Source organism: Citrus sinensis, chromosome 6 (genome assembly GCF_022201045.2).
Source record: "Citrus sinensis cultivar Valencia sweet orange chromosome 6, DVS_A1.0, whole genome shotgun sequence".
Taxonomy (NCBI): domain Eukaryota; kingdom Viridiplantae; phylum Streptophyta; class Magnoliopsida; order Sapindales; family Rutaceae; genus Citrus; species Citrus sinensis.
The window spans coordinates 25,486,633-25,507,602 of NC_068561.1; the positions used below are offsets into that span (position 1 = coordinate 25,486,633).

General features: G+C 34.2%; 2 protein-coding genes across 2 annotated transcripts; one reads left to right on the forward strand and one right to left on the reverse strand.

The window, feature by feature from the left end:
• Positions 1 to 376: 376 nt before the first annotated feature.
• LOC102612383 (structural maintenance of chromosomes protein 4) lies at positions 377 to 10,249 on the forward strand. The gene is made up of 28 exons (XM_006482534.4): positions 377 to 592; positions 1,112 to 1,201; positions 1,328 to 1,429; positions 1,636 to 1,812; positions 1,908 to 2,038; positions 2,466 to 2,544; positions 2,622 to 2,779; positions 2,868 to 2,943; positions 3,203 to 3,331; positions 3,399 to 3,543; positions 3,846 to 3,976; positions 4,554 to 4,706; positions 4,804 to 4,993; positions 5,348 to 5,481; positions 5,955 to 6,113; positions 6,577 to 6,885; positions 6,976 to 7,152; positions 7,234 to 7,317; positions 7,392 to 7,601; positions 7,682 to 7,771; positions 7,857 to 7,978; positions 8,064 to 8,219; positions 8,305 to 8,412; positions 8,518 to 8,578; positions 8,849 to 8,983; positions 9,078 to 9,165; positions 9,250 to 9,322; positions 9,418 to 10,249. Exons 1-28 carry the CDS (start codon positions 461 to 463, stop codon positions 9,542 to 9,544), a joined length of 3,726 nt encoding a protein of 1,241 aa, XP_006482597.1. The 5' UTR covers positions 377 to 460; the 3' UTR covers positions 9,545 to 10,249.
• Positions 9,658 to 12,806, reverse strand: LOC102612686 (aquaporin NIP2-1-like). Its single transcript, XM_006482535.4, has 5 exons — positions 12,553 to 12,806; positions 12,235 to 12,459; positions 10,499 to 10,693; positions 10,240 to 10,301; positions 9,658 to 10,079 (listed from the first exon to the last, which is right to left on the reverse strand). Exons 1-5 carry the CDS (start codon positions 12,679 to 12,681, stop codon positions 9,827 to 9,829), a joined length of 864 nt encoding a protein of 287 aa, XP_006482598.1. The 5' UTR covers positions 12,682 to 12,806; the 3' UTR covers positions 9,658 to 9,826.
• Positions 12,807 to 20,970: the final 8,164 nt, after the last annotated feature.

Sequence of the window (20,970 nt, forward strand, 5' to 3'; positions counted from 1 at the left end):
TAATACTTCTTATAGTGAATACTCTACGTCTCTACCATTTCCATATACTATAAGCACATTTGTTCGAACGATCTTGATTCAATGCTTTATGTGCTATACAAAATTCGTAAAGCCTCCTTGAAACTTAATTCCACCATGAATGCAGATTTTGTTTCTTTCTTTTTTTTAAAAAAAAAAAAATTCAATTCAAAAATTAAAAAGAAACCCAATAATGGGCCTGTTTATACTTAACACCAGAAGCCCAACACAAGGCCCATAACTGTTTTAAAAATCTGACCACATTCAATTTCCCGCCAAAGTGCTCTTTTATCAATTTTTTTTTAAATAAAAAAAAAAAGGAAAAAGGGGGAGATGCTCACGCGCTTATCTAGGTTTGATATTTTTTTCAGTGAAGGTTAGTGAGTTTTTTTTTTTTTTTTTGAAGCTCAGTGAAGGTTAGTGAGTTGAATCAGAGTAAAAAATGGTGATGGAATCAGCGGATGATTCAGCTTCGCCGGGATCTAGAAAATGGCCGAGACTATTCATCAAAGAAATGGTGATGCGGAACTTCAAATCGTACGCCGGCGAACAGCGCGTCGGTCCTTTTCACAAGGTTAAGACCTTTTTTTTAAAAAAAAAAAAAAATTCTGGCTTCTGTTTGGTTGCCGAGGAAATTACATCTGATATCAAATTGAGACAAACGATTTGAGTAATTGGAGTTCACTTGGCCGTTTGTGTGGTGTTTTGGGTTTGCTTCTGTTTCTTCGCCGACAAAAGTTTCGGAAAATGAATTTAAAATTTGAAGTCAAATTGAGTTAGCTGATATGTTAAATTACCGAGGTTGTAGATGACTAAAGTTTATCTTTGTATTTATGTTAGTTTAAGGTTCTGTTTGGTTGCCGAGAAAATAGTGGAGAACCGGAGTTTTTTTTTTAATTTTTAAATTTGGCTTAATTATACTGACAGTTCAAAGGGTTTTGGTTTTCAATCGAAAGGATCAGTTAGGAACTCAAAATTCTCTCTCAGAGAGATGTGGCCAAACAATTGAACGCACTTGATTTGAATTGACCTATTCTGTTTATTTGTTAGATTTTGAATTAATTAATTAATTATCCCTTGTGTTGGATATTAGAGTTTTTCTGCAGTGGTTGGGCCCAACGGGAGTGGGAAGAGCAATGTGATAGATGCAATGCTTTTTGTATTTGGAAAGAGAGCCAAACAGGTGTTTTATGCATTTGAGTCTTTTTTAGTTTCTTTATTTGATAGCAAAAGTTTTGTATGTTTCATCTTCTAAATTGTAGCAAAAGCAATTAATATTTCTCCATGTTGTGTTGATTGAAATTCGCAGATGCGACTCAACAAAGTTTCAGAACTTATTCACAATTCTACTAATTATCAGAACCTAGATAGTGCCGGTGTTTCTGTTCATTTTCAGGAGATAGTTGATCTGGTAATCGCTTAAGTCTTTCTTATCTGGGGTCTCTTAGCAATGGTTTTGGGCGATTGTGACGCTTGATTATACAAGCTCTTTATCTAATATAGCCTTTTGATGGTGAAATGTTGAAACAGAAATTTTGACTTTTTGTTTTCTTTCATGGTACCCAAATTGAGCTGTAAATGTCAAAATTTTCTGAACTAATTTTGCACTGTATACAGGATGATGGAACATATGAAGCTATTCAAGGAAGTGATTTTGTAATATCACGTGTTGCATTCCGCGATAACTCCTCAAAATATTACATTAATGACCGCCCAAGTAATTTTACTGAAGTTACCAAGAAGTTGAAAGGCAAAGGAGTTGACCTGGACAACAACCGTTTTCTGATTCTTCAGGTTCGGTATTGTTAAACAGCATTAGCAATTAGCAATTTTGAGTCAAAATTTTGTTTCTCATTGTTTTAAGGATATGCTTGTGGGTTTGTTAACAGGGTGAAGTTGAGCAGATTTCACTGATGAAGCCAAAAGGTCAAGGGCCACATGACGAAGGCTTTCTCGAATACCTTGAGGACATAATTGGAACTGACAAATATGTTGAAAAAATTGATGAATCTTATAAGGAGTGAGTATTCTCGTCATTCTATTTCAGCAGAAAGTTCACACTGTACACGCTCTTGTTTCATTCCTTGATGTGTACATGAAAGTTGAAAGAGGTTGTAATTTGTACTGCCTGGGTAGGTGTGGGTGGGAAAGACTCGGTTTTGTCCGCCGAGAAAAAGAATGCTGTTGTCATGAGATTAGAAAAATAGTTTTAATGTGAACATGGGTTGTTTATGGGATTAAAAGTGGGGAACTGTCATTGAAGTGGTGCTTCTATTCTAATATTGATATTTCATTGTTTTTAGCATGAATTTTGTAATGAACTATAAGTACTGCAGGACTGAGGTCAGTGTGCAACTACCATATTGAAGATCATATTTGCTTTTACATAGCCTGTTTCTAATGTCATATGACTAACGCTAGTTATGTTGTACTCTTTGACCTCCTAGGCTTGAATCACTCAATGAGAAACGTTCCAGTGTTGTTCAAATGGTTAAATTAGCAGAGAAAGAAAGAGATAGCTTGGAGGTTTGTATGTGTTTCTGTACTGGTATGCTATCTTCGGTCACATTCAGACATCCTCTTAATGTACTTCTACATAATAGGATGTGAAGAACGAAGCAGAGGCCTACATGCTAAAAGAGTTGTCACTCTTAAAATGGCAAGAGAAAGCCACAAATTTGGCTTATGAAGATACCAGTCTGAAAATAGTTGAGCTACAAGAAAACGTGTCCAAATTAGAAGAAAATCTGAAGAATGAGAGGTAAGTTTTGGTCATCATAAGTATTGAGCTTACACTATAATTTTGCACTCTAGAACTGTACTATGAAGATCTCAACATATCTTTCTAGGGAGAAGATCCAAGATAATAACAAAACATTGAAGGAATTGGAGTCTGTGCACAACAAATACATGAGGAGACAAGAGGTATCATAGCAGTCTGGCTATCTAAGTTATTGATAGAAATCTAGCTATCTAAATTATTCATAGAAGTAGTGATTATTGTACTGGTATGGATTATCTCTTTCCAGAAAGAATATTTGAAAGAATGAAGTTTTATGCCATTCAGCAGGCACTATATGCCATGCCTGCTTTTTGAGCTTTTCCCATTAAATTTACTAGGAATTTATCTGAATAACATCTATATTTTCCTTCTTTTTTTTTTCTCCCCTCTTTGGATTATTAGGAACTTGATAATGATCTCAGAGTTTCTAAGGAGGAGTTTAAAGAGTTTGAGAGGCAGGATGTGAAATACAGGGAAGATTCGAAGCACATGAAGCAAAAGATCAAGAAACTTGAAGTTAAAGTTGAAAAGGTAGAGTAAAGACATGGTTACGGCAATTGTATATGTCCAGCATCTTACTTTTGCCATGTGCTTGCAGGATTCATCAAAGATTGATGACTTAACAAAGGAGTGTGAGCACGCAACGAATCAGATCCCAAAACTTGAAGAAAACATTCCAAAGCTGCTAAAGCTTTTGTTAGATGAAGAGAAACTCCTGGAGCAAATTAAAGAGAATGCCAAAGGTTGTCTGTATCTACTTTTATCTGAAATTTTATAAAAATATCTGTTAGTGAAAATGTCTTCATTGCTGATACACAAAATATCATTACTTTTCCATTTATGAATATGATCAATCTATGTGGTTTTGGAAGACATCGGATACTTTAAAATTACCTTGCAACGTATTTTAGTTTTTTATCATAAATTCAACTGGAGTGATAATAAGTTCAAAACTAAATCCCTTTTAGGTTATAAACGGTGTTAGATGAGAACCTTTGTACCTAGTTTGCTAAACTTATCTTTGATGTGATGGATTGATATACAGTTGAAACTGAGCGGTACCGCTCTGAGCTTGCAACCGTTCGTGCTGAACTAGAACCTTGGGAAAAAGAGCTGATTGTGCACAAGGGAAAACTTGAAGTAACATGCACTGAGAGCAAGCTTTTATGTGAGAAGGTGTGCTTTCTATATTATTTTTGACTGGATAATTACTGTCAAAATGGTTTTGATATTTTAGGAAATTCCTAGTCTGTAGTGAACTCATTTTTTAAAATTGTTTCCTTCTCTACCCTGATCAAATGCTTTGCTTGCAATATGTATCATCTAATACCTTTATTTATACGCATATATTTTAACCATTATCACTTATAAGCATACGTCTTCAGTGATTATAATGGACATGGATAATTACTTACACAATCATGTAGAATTGAAAATGTAGTAGTTTGGCATGGATCCTCTTTAAAAGCATGAAATGCATACACTTCACTCACCAATACACACGTTGCAGAAAGCACGCTTAACCTCCACCTCTTGGGAAATTGTGTTAGTGCCTTCTACATGCGTTATCCTTTTTACTCCTTTAAACACTTTATAGATCACTACCCCTACTTAGTTAACATACATCAGGTTCCAACACATAGATTTTCTTTCTCTTACTTTTTTGAAAAATTTTACACTTGAGTCGCTTGAATCATGAGGTAGATGATCGGAACAAAAATAGTTGGCTGAATGTGCCTGTTGACTATTTCAGCATGAAGCTGGCCGTAAAGCTTTTGAAGACGCTCAAAGGCAAATGGATGATATATTGAGAAGAATTGACACCAAGACTACAGCCATCAGGAACATGCAAGGTGATTTAGAGAAAAACAAGCTTGAAGCAATGGAAGCTCATAATGTAGAACAAGTTCGTATTTTCATGATAATTATTTGAACATCGGTTTTCTTTTCTTATTATTCTCTTCTGTGATGGAATATGATGAGAAAACTTATGTGCTTTGTAGGAGTGCTTCAAAGAACAAGAAACCCTGATTCCACTTGAACAAGCTGCTAGACAGAAAGTTGCTGAACTTAAGTCTGTAATGGATTCTGAGAAGAGTCAGGGATCAGTATTAAAAGCAATTCTGCAAGCTAAGGAGTCCAACCAAATTGAGGGAATATATGGCAGAATGGGTGATTTAGGTGCCATTGATGGTCAGTATTCTGCATCATGATGGTGCATTATATTGACTAGCTTTTGCCATCTGGTCATTCTTTTATATTATAGTTCTTGAACACTGAAGTTCAATTTATCAAGATCTCTTGTTATGTTCATTTCAATCTTTTTTTGCTACTGTATTCCCATCACCTTTTCCAGCTTGAACAGGATAATCAAATTAATTTAGGAGTCTATGTTTTTCCATGTAAAAGTTTCACTTTATTCCACTAACCCTAAATTACCACCCTTTTCATATTGAATATCTGCACAAGTGGTGCAATAATCTTGTTACATTTTTGCAGGCTTAAGTCATGTTATTTACTTCTTTCTTACCCTCATTGTCTTTGCAGCGAAATATGATATTGCTGTATCAACAGCATGTCCTGGACTTGATTATATTGTGGTAGAAACAACCAGTGCAGCACAAGCATGCGTTGAGCTACTTCGGAGGGAGAAGCTTGGTGTTGCGACGTTCATGATATTGGTATTAGCAGTTACATTAATATTACCATGTAGATGTGCTCACTGACCTGTGAATTTGACTCCTTAAGACCTGACAAATTCAATTATGACTGACAATCTAGTATTTGCTGGTAGGTTCAACTAGTAAAATCTCTTGGGGTGGTGCAAGAGACTTCGTGTTTGAACCTATGTTACATGGGTGGAGGAGACATTTAGTTTCTGTTGGTGCAATGCTTGAAAACAGAGAGAAATTACAAGAGGCAATCTATTTGACTATTAGATTTGCTGATTCTGGGATCACAAATTTTCGACCTCTATTTCTTAAAATGCACAAATGAAATATTTCAGCAACACGGAATTTAGTAATTTTGTAAAAGCAGACATATGTTTGGGATCCCCTAACTTGTTATAATTGGCAATGTGACATTTGCCTAGCAACTGGAAAACAGATAGGGATGACATTATGATAATGCTTCCATTCCTTTTTCCATGCAGGAGAAACAAGTGGATCTTTTTCCCAAGATGAAGGAGCATTTTAGCACGCCAGAAAATGTTCCGCGTCTCTTTGACTTAATAAAAGTTAAGGATGAAAGAATGAAACTTGCTTTCTATGCAGCAATGGGAAATACTCTTGTAGCGAAGGATCTTGATCAGGTAGCCTTCAGTTTTCACACATAAAAGTTACCTGTGTCATGAATGATGGAGTGTGTTATGCAGGTGATGCACATTTCCATGTCATTTCTAGATAGAACTTAATCCAAAGAATTTGAAAATAAGGTATGAGGGAGTTAACAAGAAGGCAAGTTACTTCGGGAAATTTTGACTGCAATGAGATGAGAGTCTTTGGATATTTTTAATTCTGATTCTTTTTACATAATGGCAGTATTTTTGAGATTTTAAGCCTTATTTCCTTTCTATATTTATATGTTTTCCTCAATGTCAGTGTGATATTCTTGTGTGAGCATAAATGAGCACGCACATAAACATCTGACTCTGTCTTTTTATGCATATGTATATCATGCTTACTTCAATAATTAGATAGAATTCATATCATAGTGCTCCATAACTATTATTGATGGTTTTCTATAAGTTAACTTCCTTTTGCTGTTGAACTTAGGCAACACGGATTGCTTATAGTGGAAACAAAGAATTTCGACGAGTGGTTACACTTGATGGTGCGCTTTTTGAAAAATCTGGTACTATGAGTGGTGGGGGAAGTAAGCCACGTGGCGGTAAGATGGGGACATCTATTCGACCCACTAGTGTCTCAGCTGAAGCAATTATCAATGCTGAGAAGGAGCTCTCAGCTATGGTGGATAACTTGAGTAGAATTCGCCAAAAAATTGCTGATGCAGTGAAGCATTACCAAGCCTCAGAAAAAGCAGTTGCACACTTGGAAATGGAATTAGCTAAAAGCCGTAAGGAGGTATTACTCACTTATTTCAAAGTCTAATGTTTCTTTTGGTTGCTATGTTCTAGTGGAACTTGATGCAGATATCATCTTTCTGTGAAACAGATCGAGAGTTTAAAGTCACAACATAGTTATCTTGAAAAACAGCTTGATTCCTTGAAGGCTGCATCAGAGCCAAGGAAGGATGAGATTGATAGGCTTGAGGAGCTCCAGAAAATTATTTCTGCTGAAGAAAAGGAGATCGAGAAAATTGTAAATGGCTCTAAAGATCTGAAGGAGAAGGTGGGTAGGGAACTGATAGAATGAGGATATGAAACTAATAAGCAGCTCGACTTGATTTATTTCTTGTGTTTTCTATTCCAGGCTTTGCAGCTTCAAAGTAAAGTAGAAAATGCTGGTGGTGAAAAGTTAAAAGCACAGAAGTTAAAGGTCGATAAAATTCAGTCTGTAAGTTCTGCTCTGCATTGGAAACTTTCAAATTACTGCATATGTAGAGTCTCTATTAATTCATGCCCCCTCAGGATATTGACAAAAGTAGCACAGAGATCAACCGTCACAAAGTTCAAATAGAGACTGCCCAAAAGATGATAAAGAAGTTGACAAAGGGGATTGCGGAGTCAAAGAAGGAGAAAGAACAACTTGTTGAAGAGAGGGTAAAGATGGAGCGCATTTTTGATGAAATACTGGAAAAGGCACATAATGTCCAAGAGCATTACACAAATACTCAGAAGGTTTAACTTCTCGCTAATTGTGAACTGAAGACAGGAGATTTTTCATTGCAGAGACGTAATTTTCCTTGTCTGTTGTACAGTTGATTGATCAGCATAGAGATGTGTTGGATAAGGCAAAAAATGATTATGAAAAATTGAAGAAGACTGTGGATGAGTTGCGGGCATCAGAGGTACAGTGCGAAATAAATGCATTTTTATTGTTTCTACTCCTTGATTTAGTTTAATCATGTCAACAGCATGTTGGTTTTAACACAGATTGAAGCTGACTACAAATTACAAGATTTGAAAAGATCATACAAGGAGCTGGAAATGAGGGGGAAGGGCTATAAGAAGCGGCTTGATGACTTGCAAATTACTCTTTTGAAGCATTTGGAACAGTACATTGATTAATGGGATTTTTTACAGTTAGGAAGAAGCTTTGACTTTCAATTATGTTTACTTTTATTATTTTATTGGTTACAGAATTCAGAAAGACCTAGTGGACCCTGAAAAGCTACAAGCAACACTTGCTGATCAGACTCTATCGGATGCTTGCGACCTGAAAAGGGCCCTTGAGATGGTGGCATTGCTGGAAGCACAGTTGAAAGAGTTGAATCCAAATCTTGATTCAATCACAGAGTCAGAACTCTTGTAGTTCATTTAACTGTTTTGACATATGCAATTTTTATTTTGCTTTGTATCTTTATTATTTCTTTCATTATAGGTATCGGAGAAAGGTTGCAGCGTATAATGAACGAGTCGAGGATCTTACCACAGTCACCCAACAACGTGACGATGTAAAGAAACAGTATGATGAATGGAGAAAGAAAAGGCATGGACTTCCTTTCATATTATTTGTTCCTTTACCACTTTAATTTCTCCTTACTCCTGACTTTTCGTTTTCAGTCTACTGAATGTGTTATAATTCTTATTCTAGGTTGGATGAGTTCATGGCAGGATTTAATGCAATATCATTAAAGTTGAAGGAAATGTATCAGGTTTGTGAACCGTGTTTTCTCTTTTGTTTAAAGTTTTTCCTCCTTTCATTGGGTTGCTTCCAGGTGAAAATGACTGGAATAAAAATTACAGCTCAAATAACCAAAAATAAGGCTGGTGGCATTAAGTTAGACTGAAATCTTACTTGCTCATTTTATTTGCGAGTAGTTGGTCCAATCACTTTTGAGGCTGTGAAATTCACATTTTGCCATCTGTGTTTCTATTTGCTTCGACTAACAATCTTTCTTGTCTACTGGATGAGCCTGCTACAGATGATCACGTTGGGAGGTGATGCAGAACTTGAGCTAGTGGACTCTTTGGATCCTTTCTCTGAGGGTGTTGTTTTCAGTGTTAGACCGCCTAAAAAAAGCTGGAAGAACATTGCAAACTTATCGGGTGGTGAAAAGGTTACCTCTAAAATTATTGCTATTATTCATTAATTTGGTGCTTTAATTTTCTTGAGTGCCAAGCATGTAATACTAGGTTTGTTACTGTTTTCAGACTCTCAGCTCACTAGCTCTAGTTTTTGCTCTTCATCACTACAAGCCTACCCCGCTTTATGTAATGGATGAAATTGATGCCGCTCTAGGTACTTTTTTTTTCACAGCCATTAACTAATGTTTTCTTTTTCTACGAATTATCCTTAACTTGCATGGTTTATACAATTTCGCAGACTTCAAGAACGTTTCTATAGTTGGTCATTACGTGAAGGACCGAACAAAGGATGCACAGTTTATAATTATAAGGTAAGTTAGGTACTGCCTTCTGCGAGTGACTTTAGGTAAATGGATGTTACATTTGCTTAGTCTCTTTATATTATGATCTATATATACACATGCAGCCTTAGGAACAACATGTTTGAGTTAGCTGATCGACTAGTGGGGATTTACAAGACTGATAATTGCACCAAGAGCATCACCATCAACCCGGGGAGTTTCACGGTGTGTGAAAATGCTGGTTCACCGTGAAAATGCTGCTTGAACCATTTGTACATTTTCCTGATGAGGCAATTGAAAATGGTAACCCATCATCATCATCTTCTTATAAGCTTTATTTCCAATTATGTGAATGGAAAGCTTGATGTGTAAATGCTGGTACTTTATTCAATATGAACATCCAGTCTATTTGTAAGAGTACATCATAACTGATAGTGCCTACAGATGTTAAGCACGGAATTGAAACCGTGTACTTTGTGCTTGCTATAGCATCATAAGCTTGGACAGTATCTTTACAGACACAGCCGAATTCTTTTACAGAGCATCAAGAGGGTCATTGTTGTGAGCTTGCTCATTACTTTTCAGCCGGCGAAGTTTGAACGATAACGAGCCTGGGGAAATTGCATGGGCTGGCTTATCGGTCTCCCGGATCATATTGTAAGACCATGCTCCCATGAAAGTTCCAGTAACCGGTCCGACCAAATACACCCAAATCCCTTTATAGAACGAACTAGCAATCGCCGGTCCTACTGTCCTTGCTGGGTTCATAGATCCACCTGATACTGGTCTGAGGATTAACACTAAGTTACCAGTTAGTTACCTGATTCGTTTGTTTTTTTGTTTCCCCCTTTTTCTTGCTTTGGTTTCTAGGCTTTTGTTTTAGAAAACAATTGAGACAGTATCAAGATTTACTGTTAAAGTTATCAAGGTGTTTTAAAGTTGCTTACCCCGCCAAAACAGATGTTATGCAAACTGCAGAGCCAACTGCAATACCTGCTAGCTCTCCTATCTGCAAAATGAAAGTGGATTAAATTAATTGTAGGTGTCTATGGATGGATCAAAATTAAATTAATTTAGTTTTAAATTAAAATGCAAATTTCCCTCGATTTCATTTCTGAAGACGGAAAATTATTTTTTTTAAAATGCCAAATATGAAACACCCACTTAATTTTGAAGAAAAAAAATCGTAAGACAATGTGTATTTACAGCTTTGGTGTCAGTTGCGACGGCTGAAGTGACGAACATCATAGAAAAGGTGACAACAATTTCCATGATTAGGGCTTGGAGATCTGATCCAGAAGGTGATGTTGTGCCAATATGTTTGATTGGGTGTAATAGGACACGCAGTGTGAGGGAAGCCGATACAGCTCCTGTTAGTTGAGCTGCTGCATAAATTGGGACCTGCAAGAAAATTCAACTTCTAATTTTTCATGTCCGGATGATTATGTAACTTTTTTTTTTCTTACCCTATTGTTTTTAATTTTCAGTTCGAGAAACAGCATTCTACTTTATCAATCAGTTATGATAGTGACCAGGATAAATGAAGCATAATTTTGTGAGATGATCCCACATTAAAAAAGAGTCACATCATTTGTGCTGTGTCAGTTGAACAGTGCCCATCTTCATCATGGCCCCCAAAAATTAAACTGAAAAAAAATAAACTAAGGGATAGGGCACATAGACAATACATTAATCCCTGAACCACTAGACCCACGAATATGATATCATTAATAATCCATGTGCATCACTTGGCTATAATTTGATATTACTTAGCTGGTTAGACAAGTGTAGCTTCTTTAACTAGTTACTAACTTGTTTGACAATTTCTTAATACAAATATGCTCCTAACAGGACATTCTTGTTCGACGTATAACTTTTGGATCTCGTGCTTTAAGGGTATAACGTGACGCCTGAAATTAAAAAAAAAAAAAAGAAAAGAAATTTATCTGTTTTTGTTTTGTCTCTTTAATTGCACGGCGATGTGATATGTCGCAACCTTCAGTTCACATGATCTTATTATCTTAAGGTGTGTCCTTAAAGCACACTACCTTCGAATCCAACCTTTGTTATATATCTTGAATTCATGACTAATTAGCCACCTAAAATTTGCTAGAAATCGTCTTTCAGGGATGTTTTTGATGAATTTCTAAAACTCGGATCGCTGCCTCTAATGTCTAATCCTACCAAGGACCAACCATTAGGGCTCGCCTAGATGATAAATCTGTCCCTTTTACGTGGTTACCTGATGCCTCCTCCATAAAGATTAGATTCTCCACCATATATTATAGCTTTCAACCTTTTTGGTTTCTCTATTTGCTTCAATTCATTTTTAGCCACAAAACTGAAGCAAATAATTTATTTTAATTGTTTCAATTTGTTTCTAGCATATGTCTGGAGCTCATCAATTTCAGATTTTTTAAAACCTATCATTTGCTTCAAATTTGTGGCTAGATGGAGCAAGGGGTCATCAAAAACCATAACACCTGAGCTGTGGTCCAATTTCATGCATGTGCCTATCACCAGATGTGCATGTAACATTATTCATTGGCCCTCCACGAATAACATGAATTTTGTTTGTTTTTGTTATTATAATTATATGGGAAAATAAGGACGTCTAAATCTTTACTAGTATATTTATAATACATGTAGAAGGAATTAACACACATATTCCTTTTTAGTTCGAATCGTAATTTTTTTTTTTTTTGACGAAATTAATACTATTGCGCAGATCTTAAAAAATTAGAATTCGATGGAGATAAACAAATAATAATAATAATAATGTTAACGGCAAGGTACTATATGTGTCTATTCTTGAAACATTAAAGAGTTTAGTCATATATATGTAGTATGAGTGTCTTCTTCCGGGTTTTGGCTAATTATCAATATCATCGTCCTGGTCATTTGCTAAGTTAAAAAAAAAAAAAAAAAATCAACGTTCTTACCTGTTTCCAGGGAAAATGTCTAACAGCAGCAAAAGCTAGAGTGACAGCAGGATTCATATGAGCACCAGAGATGTGACCAACTGCATAGATCATTACGGTGACAATGAGTCCCCCAGCAACCGAGGCTCCAAGCTTTGATACTCTATGTTCATCATATGCACTCAAAGCAGCTGAGCCACAGGTCACAAAAACCAGCAAATATGTCGCTATTATCTCAGCAATAACCTGCACACACATTAACAAATTTGCATGGAGGTTTTTTAAGGAGAGAAAACAAAAGCCAGAAGCAGAATCTAAGTTTATGTTTAATTAGTTAACCTTTCTGAGGAAACCAGGAGGATAATGTTCATTCCAAACAAGGCATAGTTTTGGCTTCTCGGATGGAGGGCTTTGCACTGACACAAGCTCATCAATATTTGTGTTAAGATTTGGATCTATCGATGCCATTTTTGTGTAAATTAAGAAACAAAAACCCTTCAAAAATGGATAAAAAGAAATAATTGAGGGAGTGCCAAAGGAAAGAAAGAGCAAGCAAAGCTAATGAATAATCTCTATGACTATGCCCTACTTATTGCATAAGCTTGTCACAGCTAGCCCGCTATTTATAATGGACAATACCTCACCTTCCCATGCATTATTGTCTTGCCCATGTAGCATGCGTGCGCGACGGGGGAAAAGAAAATATAAAGAGGGTAAATTCTTTCTTATCTGTCTATTCCCAATTGGTCCCTAAATTTTAAAAAATCATTTTAGATTTTAAATGCTATATTCGTAAGGGTAAATGTTATTTTTTAGGATAAAAAACTATTTTTTTATGAGGTGTGACATTGACAAACAGCCGACCCCGCCATTGTTATTAATTCATGAGATATCGAAAAGAAGGTAGGTTTTTTTTTTTTTTTTTGCCCCAAACAAGTAGGATTTTACACTAAAACACAAGTAACGGTAGTAAAGAATATTTCAAATAATTTTTTATTTTTTATTTTTGTTTGGTTTGAATAAGAGAACCAATTGGTAGAGAGAATTGACCCTAAAAGAGAATAAAAAATTTAAAAGAGCATCAGATACCTAAGGTCCATATATATAATTCGTTTTCGTTGCTTAAGGGTCCATAGTTTTGCGAAAAAAGAATTTTTTTTCTTACTTTGTGGTTGGTAATGGATCCTTACAATCACATAATGTCACTTGTCTGCGTAGGAGAGAAAATGATTGATCTTATCATTTACTCTTTTAATGTATGTGAGTAAATGTTATCATTGTTTGCATGAAAGGATTTCATACTAGATTTAGTTTAATAAGCTCTAAAATATTAATACTGTACGGAGTTCATTAGTTTTCTTTTCCCCTCAACAGGGGCGTCAAGGAGGCAACTTGATTAGTAAAGATGGCCAATGGGCCGGGCGGCACGTGGCACGGCACGGGCACGGCACGGTACGAGCACGTTTCGGTGAGGCACGAGGCACGGCACGACACGCACGTGGGCCGTGCCGGGCTTAGAATTTTAGGCACGCGGGCCTTAAAGCACGGCACGATAAGAGATGGGCCAAAGCACGGTACACGAAAAAGCACGGTTCATTAGTGGGCTAGCACGCGGCCTGTGAGCCATTAATAGCACGTGGGCCAAAATATATCTAAGTAAATTTTTTTAACAAAAAGTAAATATAAAATGTTATGAAATTAAAGTACAATATCTTGAAATTAAATGTTTTAATATATTTTTTAGCATAGACTTTTAAAAATTAATTTAAATCATTAAATCTTAGTTTAAATAAATATTCTAATCTTTTATGTTTATAATTTATTAAATGAATAAGTAAATATCATGATTTTAATAAATAAAATTATAAATATCATAATTTTATTTATGATATTTATTAAATGAATAATGTTATTTAATTTTATTTATGATATTTATTTAATTATTTATTTACGTTTATAATTTATTAAATGAATAAGTAAATAACTAAATATCATGATTTTAATAAATAAGATTATAAATATCATAAATTTATATATTATAAATAAAAAATAATTTTTTTTACAAAATTAATAATAAAATATTTTTCATATTAATATTAAATCATAACTTAATTAATATTTAATAGAGATATGTTTCATTTGTGAATGAAATATTTTTCATTTTATACACAAGAAAAATGTTAATTGCTCTCTTAATAAAAATTAATATGATTATGATTTTGAATATTATTATTATTATTATTATTATTATTATGATGTTGGTGGGCTTAAAAAAGCACGTCAGACACGTGGGCTTGAATAAAGCACGTTAGGCACGTGGGCTTTTTTAAGCACGCAAAAAAAAAAAAAAGTTGGTGGGCTTTTTTTGGGCACGGCACGGCCCATTGGCCATAGTTATTGATTAGTCATAATAAATTGTCTCTGGGACCGAGCTGAGTCCTCGTCAATCAATTTTATTTAGCTGATGGTTTGAATTTGAATAGTGAATAAACAGAGAGTTAAAAACTTAATTTGAGTATTATCCACTCTACAACAATTTTAAAATGATAAATATATTAAAAAAATGAAACGTGTCACAAATTTCAGATTGAAGAATAATTAAGTAATGCAATTACGGAGTTTATTAACCAAGTTTAGACAAAAAAAAAAAAGAAAAGAAAAAGAAAATCGACAATCTAATTAATAATCAATAAAAGAAAATCACGTGCACGTTTTTTTTTTAAAATATTAATAGAATCTTTCCAACCTTCATCTTGGTGCGAGGGATCGCTCACTTTTAGGAAGGAAGATTTAAAGCGTTAAAGCTTTGATTTGAAGGGAAAGGACACGGTCGATTCCATGACCCATAATGATAAAAAGCAATTTTTGGTCAAGAAGATATGCCTACTTCTCCTAATTCAAACTTAACATTCAGTCCATTTATCCCACAAATCATTTGGAGACAATGTGATGCTAACCAGCCATATTGCTGTATATTTTACCGGCAAAAAGCTCCCTAACAATTACGTAATTTTATAGATATATTCCCTTATCATTAGACCACTTTTCTTTTCTTTTTTTGTCTTAACTACGAGATATCTTGGGGAGTGCCCTAACTGTGGAAGGCACCTTTAAGCCCATACCACAACCCAGGCTAGAAGTCCCCGCTCGAATCGGGAGGCACCTTTAAGCCCATACCACAACCCAGACTAGAAGTCCCCGCTCGAACCGAGAGGCAGGTTCTCCCAACAAATGCGACTTCCCTGCGACTCGAATTGGGGAGCAAACACAGTCAAGCCACTTAAGGGGACTCCATTTACCAGTGGAGCCAACACTTTATTCGTATCATTAGACCACTATCTATGCATGCAGGTATTTTCAGCCAGCCTGACTCTCAAATCTTTTGCCTTTTGGGTGGAGCGAACAATGCAGCTCGCGTTCCGGGAGATGCCTGCCCATAGGGCCCGATCTGCTTCTCACCTGAAAGAACCGCTCGCTAGCCAGCCGCCAGACTAGGGGTGTTATACGTTCAAGAGACAAATTTTTAAACACAATATTATGACCATTAAATTAAAGTTAATAAAGGGTTAAAATTAAAGTTGATATGAATTTTTTTGCTTTAAAAACTAATAAATTAATGCAGTGGCTCCCTGTATAACAATAAATTATTGCTCATTTTTTTCTCTTAATTAATATATCCCCTCTTTTTCTTTTATATTATTACTTGAGTTATTTCATTTAATTTTCTTTTTTTTTCTTTTAAAGGAAAATTTTATTTGTCATGTCATGACCTGTCATATAAAATACAACACCTTTCTTTTTTCTTTGGAATAACTCAATGCCACTTTTTAATCTGGCTTCTCCGTTTCTACCCTAATTAGTTTACAAGACATTAGCATCTAAAAATTATGAATAGAACTATTACACGTTTTTAATATATATGAGACATGAGGCACTAAAAAAATAACTAAAAGTGCAATCTCAAACATAATCACGGAAAAATAATAAATGATAGGTTAGAAGAATTGATAAAGACATAAGAACGGTATACAAAAGTTAAAGAAATAGCATTAACCTGTTAACCATATGAATTGATAAATAAATAGTTGAAAGTAACCTAAAAAATAAATGAATAAATAAACAAAGAATGAACATCATTGCTTACTGTAAATATCATGCGAGGGCTGCTTAATATGTCTTCTAACTGTTTTGACATTATAGTATATTTAGGGAATGAATTGTTTAATTTGCTCTTGTGTATATGATTTTTTTTTCTTTTGTGTGTTTATAAGAGAGAGATGGCTAATACTATAAAAGAGAAAAGGGGAATATATTAACCAAGAAAGAGAAGAATAAGCAATAATTTATCATTATGTGGGAATTCACTGCATTAATTTGTTAATTAGTTTTCAAAATTAAAAAAGTTATATAAGCTTTAATCTCAACTTTGATTAGCTCTGATCTATATATGATCATTCTCAAGTGCAAGTGAACTCTTCTTAATTTTTTAATACGGCTACGCTGTTAAGCCATGCGGTTTAATATTATTAAAAATTGACGATAGTAAACTGCACAGCTTAACAACGTGTCTGCGTAAAAGAGAAATTAAGGTGCTTGCACTAGAGAAAGACTATATATATTTCAATCTAGGATTTTGGATTTGTTATAGTCCAAAAAAACTATTAGGCCATATGATTTGATAATGTAATGACATTACACTATTAAACCATATAACTTTATAGCTTTTTCAATTTTTAATAAAGTTTAGAAGTTTAGTGTTATAATTTTAGGTTTTTTTCAGTTATTATTGATTTATAAATTAGGGATTTAAGTTTTTTTTTTCTAATTTTCCTATTATTCTTAAAATTTAATTAATATTCTAATTTAAATTTATTTTTTTTTAAAAATAAAGGGTCGGGTTTAGTCCACGCTATTTTAAGCCCTTATATGGCCCTCATGTGGAGGGTTGGGCCAAAGCCTACGGGTCTGAGTTGGGCCACTCTAATCCAGTGAGACGGCTTCGATTGATTGGGCCGATTGGAGTCCAGTGCTTTTTCCTAGGGCCATTGGACCAAAAGATGTGAACCTGCTGGGCCTTTAGGCTCAAATAATCGGATATACCGAAGCACCCAATCCTACTAGAGACCACTTTACGCATGATCAATAACTGCATGACTAGCTAGTTTGAATATTATCACAATATTTAAGTAAACAACACAATTGAAAACACAAAATTTTGAAAGAGAGACCAATTTACACTTCATCAATAATTCATGCCTTACTCCTCACAACTAGCATACACCAATTTAGTGTTTTTTTTTAAAAAAAAAGAAGTTATTAAAAGATTAGAGAAACCTTTTTTCATTTTGAGTGCAAAAGTCCCACAGTACCCACAAGCTGGTATGAAAAAGTGATAATATAAAGATATACGCTTTCCATTGTGAGTTGTCTTGATGTGAACTCGCACGTGCTTGAAACCAGTCCACCCCTTTCTGTTGTTTTGTCTGTTCAAAATGCAAGCCCACCCTAAAGTAAGCATTTTAGTCAATAATTAAAGTTGCATCCCCTATAACAAATAATTTTATTTTCACATAAATATATATATATATATATATATATCGAATTGGTCACCGGCTGCCATAGTAATGAACCGAAAGATAAGATGTTCATGCATCGGTGCATATATAAAAGTTTCTAGATCCTACTATATTAATTATATTGCGAGTGACTTTTTGAGTTTTCGCACTTTATTAAAAATATAAAATAACAATTGCAAAAGGATTTTATAACGTTGTAAAATTATTTGTAATATTTTAAAATTATTTACAGCATTGTGAAAATATTTTCACAATAGTATGAAAGTCGTTCCTGCATTTTAATAAAGCGCAAGAACTTTAATTAAAAGATCTCTATTATATTTTAAACTTTTATAAGAGCTTTGTTAGTTGAAAAATTGTAACATAAACTTTGGTGAATTAGTAATGTGATAGACATACAATTGTGGTAGTGATCAGTCAACTATATGCCTATTGCCTAGTCAATATTCGACTGCGCAGACATTTTATATACTGAGGTCCTGTTTGTGATTGATATGCTGTAATTTTATTGTTGTTGTAGAAAAAAAGTTATAATTATGAAACAAAAATTAATAATATGTAGTAAATATACATTTTAAATAATAATTTTGACAAAATTATTCAAAATATAATAAATTTTATATTATACAAGTGAAAAATCATATTAATATAACTTTTAAGTTACAACAGCTAGTGTTTACTAAATACTTTAGTACTGTAACTTAAAAATTATAGCTGTTCAATCTCAATCTCAAACGCACTCTAAAACTGTTCATTTATAGCTTATAACTCACTAGACAAAACTTTTGTCTCCACTTAATTTTTTTTTCCACTAAAAAATGCATATAGTCTTGCATAATTGTATATTTATCAAATCCAGCTATGGCATATTTTCCACTATTGCTAAATTCAAGTTCGGCAACCGGTAGTAATTATAATTATAGATTCATTGTATAGAAAACAATTTAATCAAGCTTCAGTTAAGCTTTCAATCCAGCGAACTTTGACTCTACCGAACGAATGCTCAAACGGACCAATGTGTTCCACTCAATACTATAATGTATATATATAAATTAACTGATGATGTTATTTAGAGGGGGGGGGGGGGTGAATAGAGTAAGATATAGGATACTGTGGTTTGTGGAAATTAATTTATTAGAGATCCAACTGTTAGAAAAATTTTAAAAGGAATAATCAAGTCTATTCTCTTCTTTCCTCCCTATTTCAACATTCTCCCTTCAATTAAACTTATGCAAAATTGTATGGCTAAGATCCATTTCTTTTATTTATTATTAATTTTTTTAAAAATATTTTTAAATTATTTTAAAAGCAAAATATATATATATATATATATGACTTTTCTTCCCTGAAAATTCTCCAACTAATGGCTGCAAAGTACCAAGCATGGTATAGAGATTTATCTGGAATGAAATTAGAACTTAATTAATTTACAAGCCGTATCCCATGCAAACTAGTTAACCTTAAAAAAGCCGGACACTTTTGAATATCATAAATTTCCCCATAAATGTTCAACATTGTGATATTGAAAATTAAAATTGCGTAATGACATTGAGGCTGCTGGAAGAATTTGTTGCTTCTCTGTCAAATATCTCTTAATTAATCCAACAGGAGAATAATAATAACAACAAAAAATAAAATGATGGAAAATTCTTCTCTCAGTGCACCTCTCATTGTTCCTGATACTAATGAGCAGCAACAGATCAACGACAAGCTAGGGCACGTGCAGGATAATAACATTGAGGCTGCTGGAAGAAGGCTTGGTAATTATGACGCAAATAATTATTCTGGCAACACTTCGTTTTTCAAAACATGTTTCAATGGATTCAATGCTTTGTCAGGTTCTTTTCTTAAACTAGTTCTCAATTTATTCTTCTTCTTTTTTTTTTCCCCTCAATTTGTTTCTTAATCAATAATGAATTTGCATTATACGGTTTGTGTTATGCCATATTGCAGCAAATTGGCCCTAGGGTTTTCCAAATATTGGTGAATTGATAGGAGATATTTTCCTTTTCCTTTTTTTTTTTAATGAAACGAGTTCATTTAAATTTAAAATTAAATAGCCCTAAAGTTTGACATATATGATCTAGTAAGTAAGTTGAAATCAGGTCGGTACGCACAGAAAAGTTATGTCATATAATTATTCATGCACTCAATCCGACGAGCGACCACGTGATTTTTTCTATTGTTATGTAGAGCATTGTGAACGAATTAAGTTTGGCCCATCATTAATTAGCTTTTCTTCTTACAAATGTTACCGTTACAAACTAGATATACAGAAACAATTGAAATGTCATGTCAACGACTTCAATTTGTTTCTGTTTGTCATTATTCTGAGGGGGAGCCACAGGAAAAAGCACACATGTTTGTTATTGATTTCGTGATGTATTATTTTGAAATTACAGTAGAAAAGTGATAGCAAAATACTTTGTCCGTTTGTCGTAGATGTTATCATATGTACTATGTAGGGAGGACTGCGGAGTGAACAAATTAAACAGTGACTTCACACGTCGAGAAATCTTTTCCAAAGATCGTAAGCGATTGAACGGTGACCTAATTTGTTACGTACAAGTAATGCGGGTTGTCACTTGTCAGCAAACGTGATTCACGCTTTTAGAAAAAAACTTATGTGAAGAGAAAAACACCCAGACTCCTAATCTGTATCAAATCAAAAGCGATTCAGAGATATCCATTTAAAATATAGACCTCTGTCCTTTCTTCTGTATAATTTCATTCATTACTCTAGTGTGCTTGGTTGCTTTAAAACAGACTGATGACAGTAGAGTTAGTGTAGGCTCATATAAAAGAGAAACAAACACCGGTGATCGCAGATAATCTTGTTTTGATTCAATTAACCTCAAATCAAAAGCGATTCAGAGATATCCATTTAAAATAGGAAAATTTACGAAAATAATCATAAATATTTTGTTATTTTTGTAACTAATCTTCTGAATTTTTTTTTATCAACATTAGCCAAACACAAGCCTTTCTCCCTAAATTACCCTTCTTTACAGACCAAAACTAATCGACATCGTGGCATGAGTTATTTTCAAACTTATTGATCTGAGTCGGAGGATGAATCTGATGATAGGGTGCCTGTCGCACCAAGTTTTGGTGCGACAGGGTGAAGTTGTTCATGATGATGTTTGTGATTCGTCGGAAACGGTGGCGTTTTGGCCGGAAA

Coding starts and splice junctions, on each gene's coding strand:
- LOC102612383 (XM_006482534.4), top strand. CDS start 461: ATGGTGATGGAATCAGCGGATGATTCAGCTTCGCCGGGATCTAGAAAA. Junction 1,813..1,907: donor ACCGTTTTCTGATTCTTCAG/GTTCGGTATTGT, acceptor GTTTGTTAACAG/GGTGAAGTTGAGCAGATTTC. Junction 8,413..8,517: donor GATGAATGGAGAAAGAAAAG/GCATGGACTTCC, acceptor TTCTTATTCTAG/GTTGGATGAGTTCATGGCAG.
- LOC102612686 (XM_006482535.4), bottom strand. CDS start 12,681: ATGGCATCGATAGATCCAAATCTTAACACAAATATTGATGAGCTTGTG. Junction 12,460..12,552: donor CTCCTGGTTTCCTCAGAAAG/GTTAACTAATTA, acceptor ATGTGTGTGCAG/GTTATTGCTGAGATAATAGC. Junction 10,302..10,498: donor TCGCAACTGACACCAAAGCT/GTAAATACACAT, acceptor TTCATTTTGCAG/ATAGGAGAGCTAGCAGGTAT.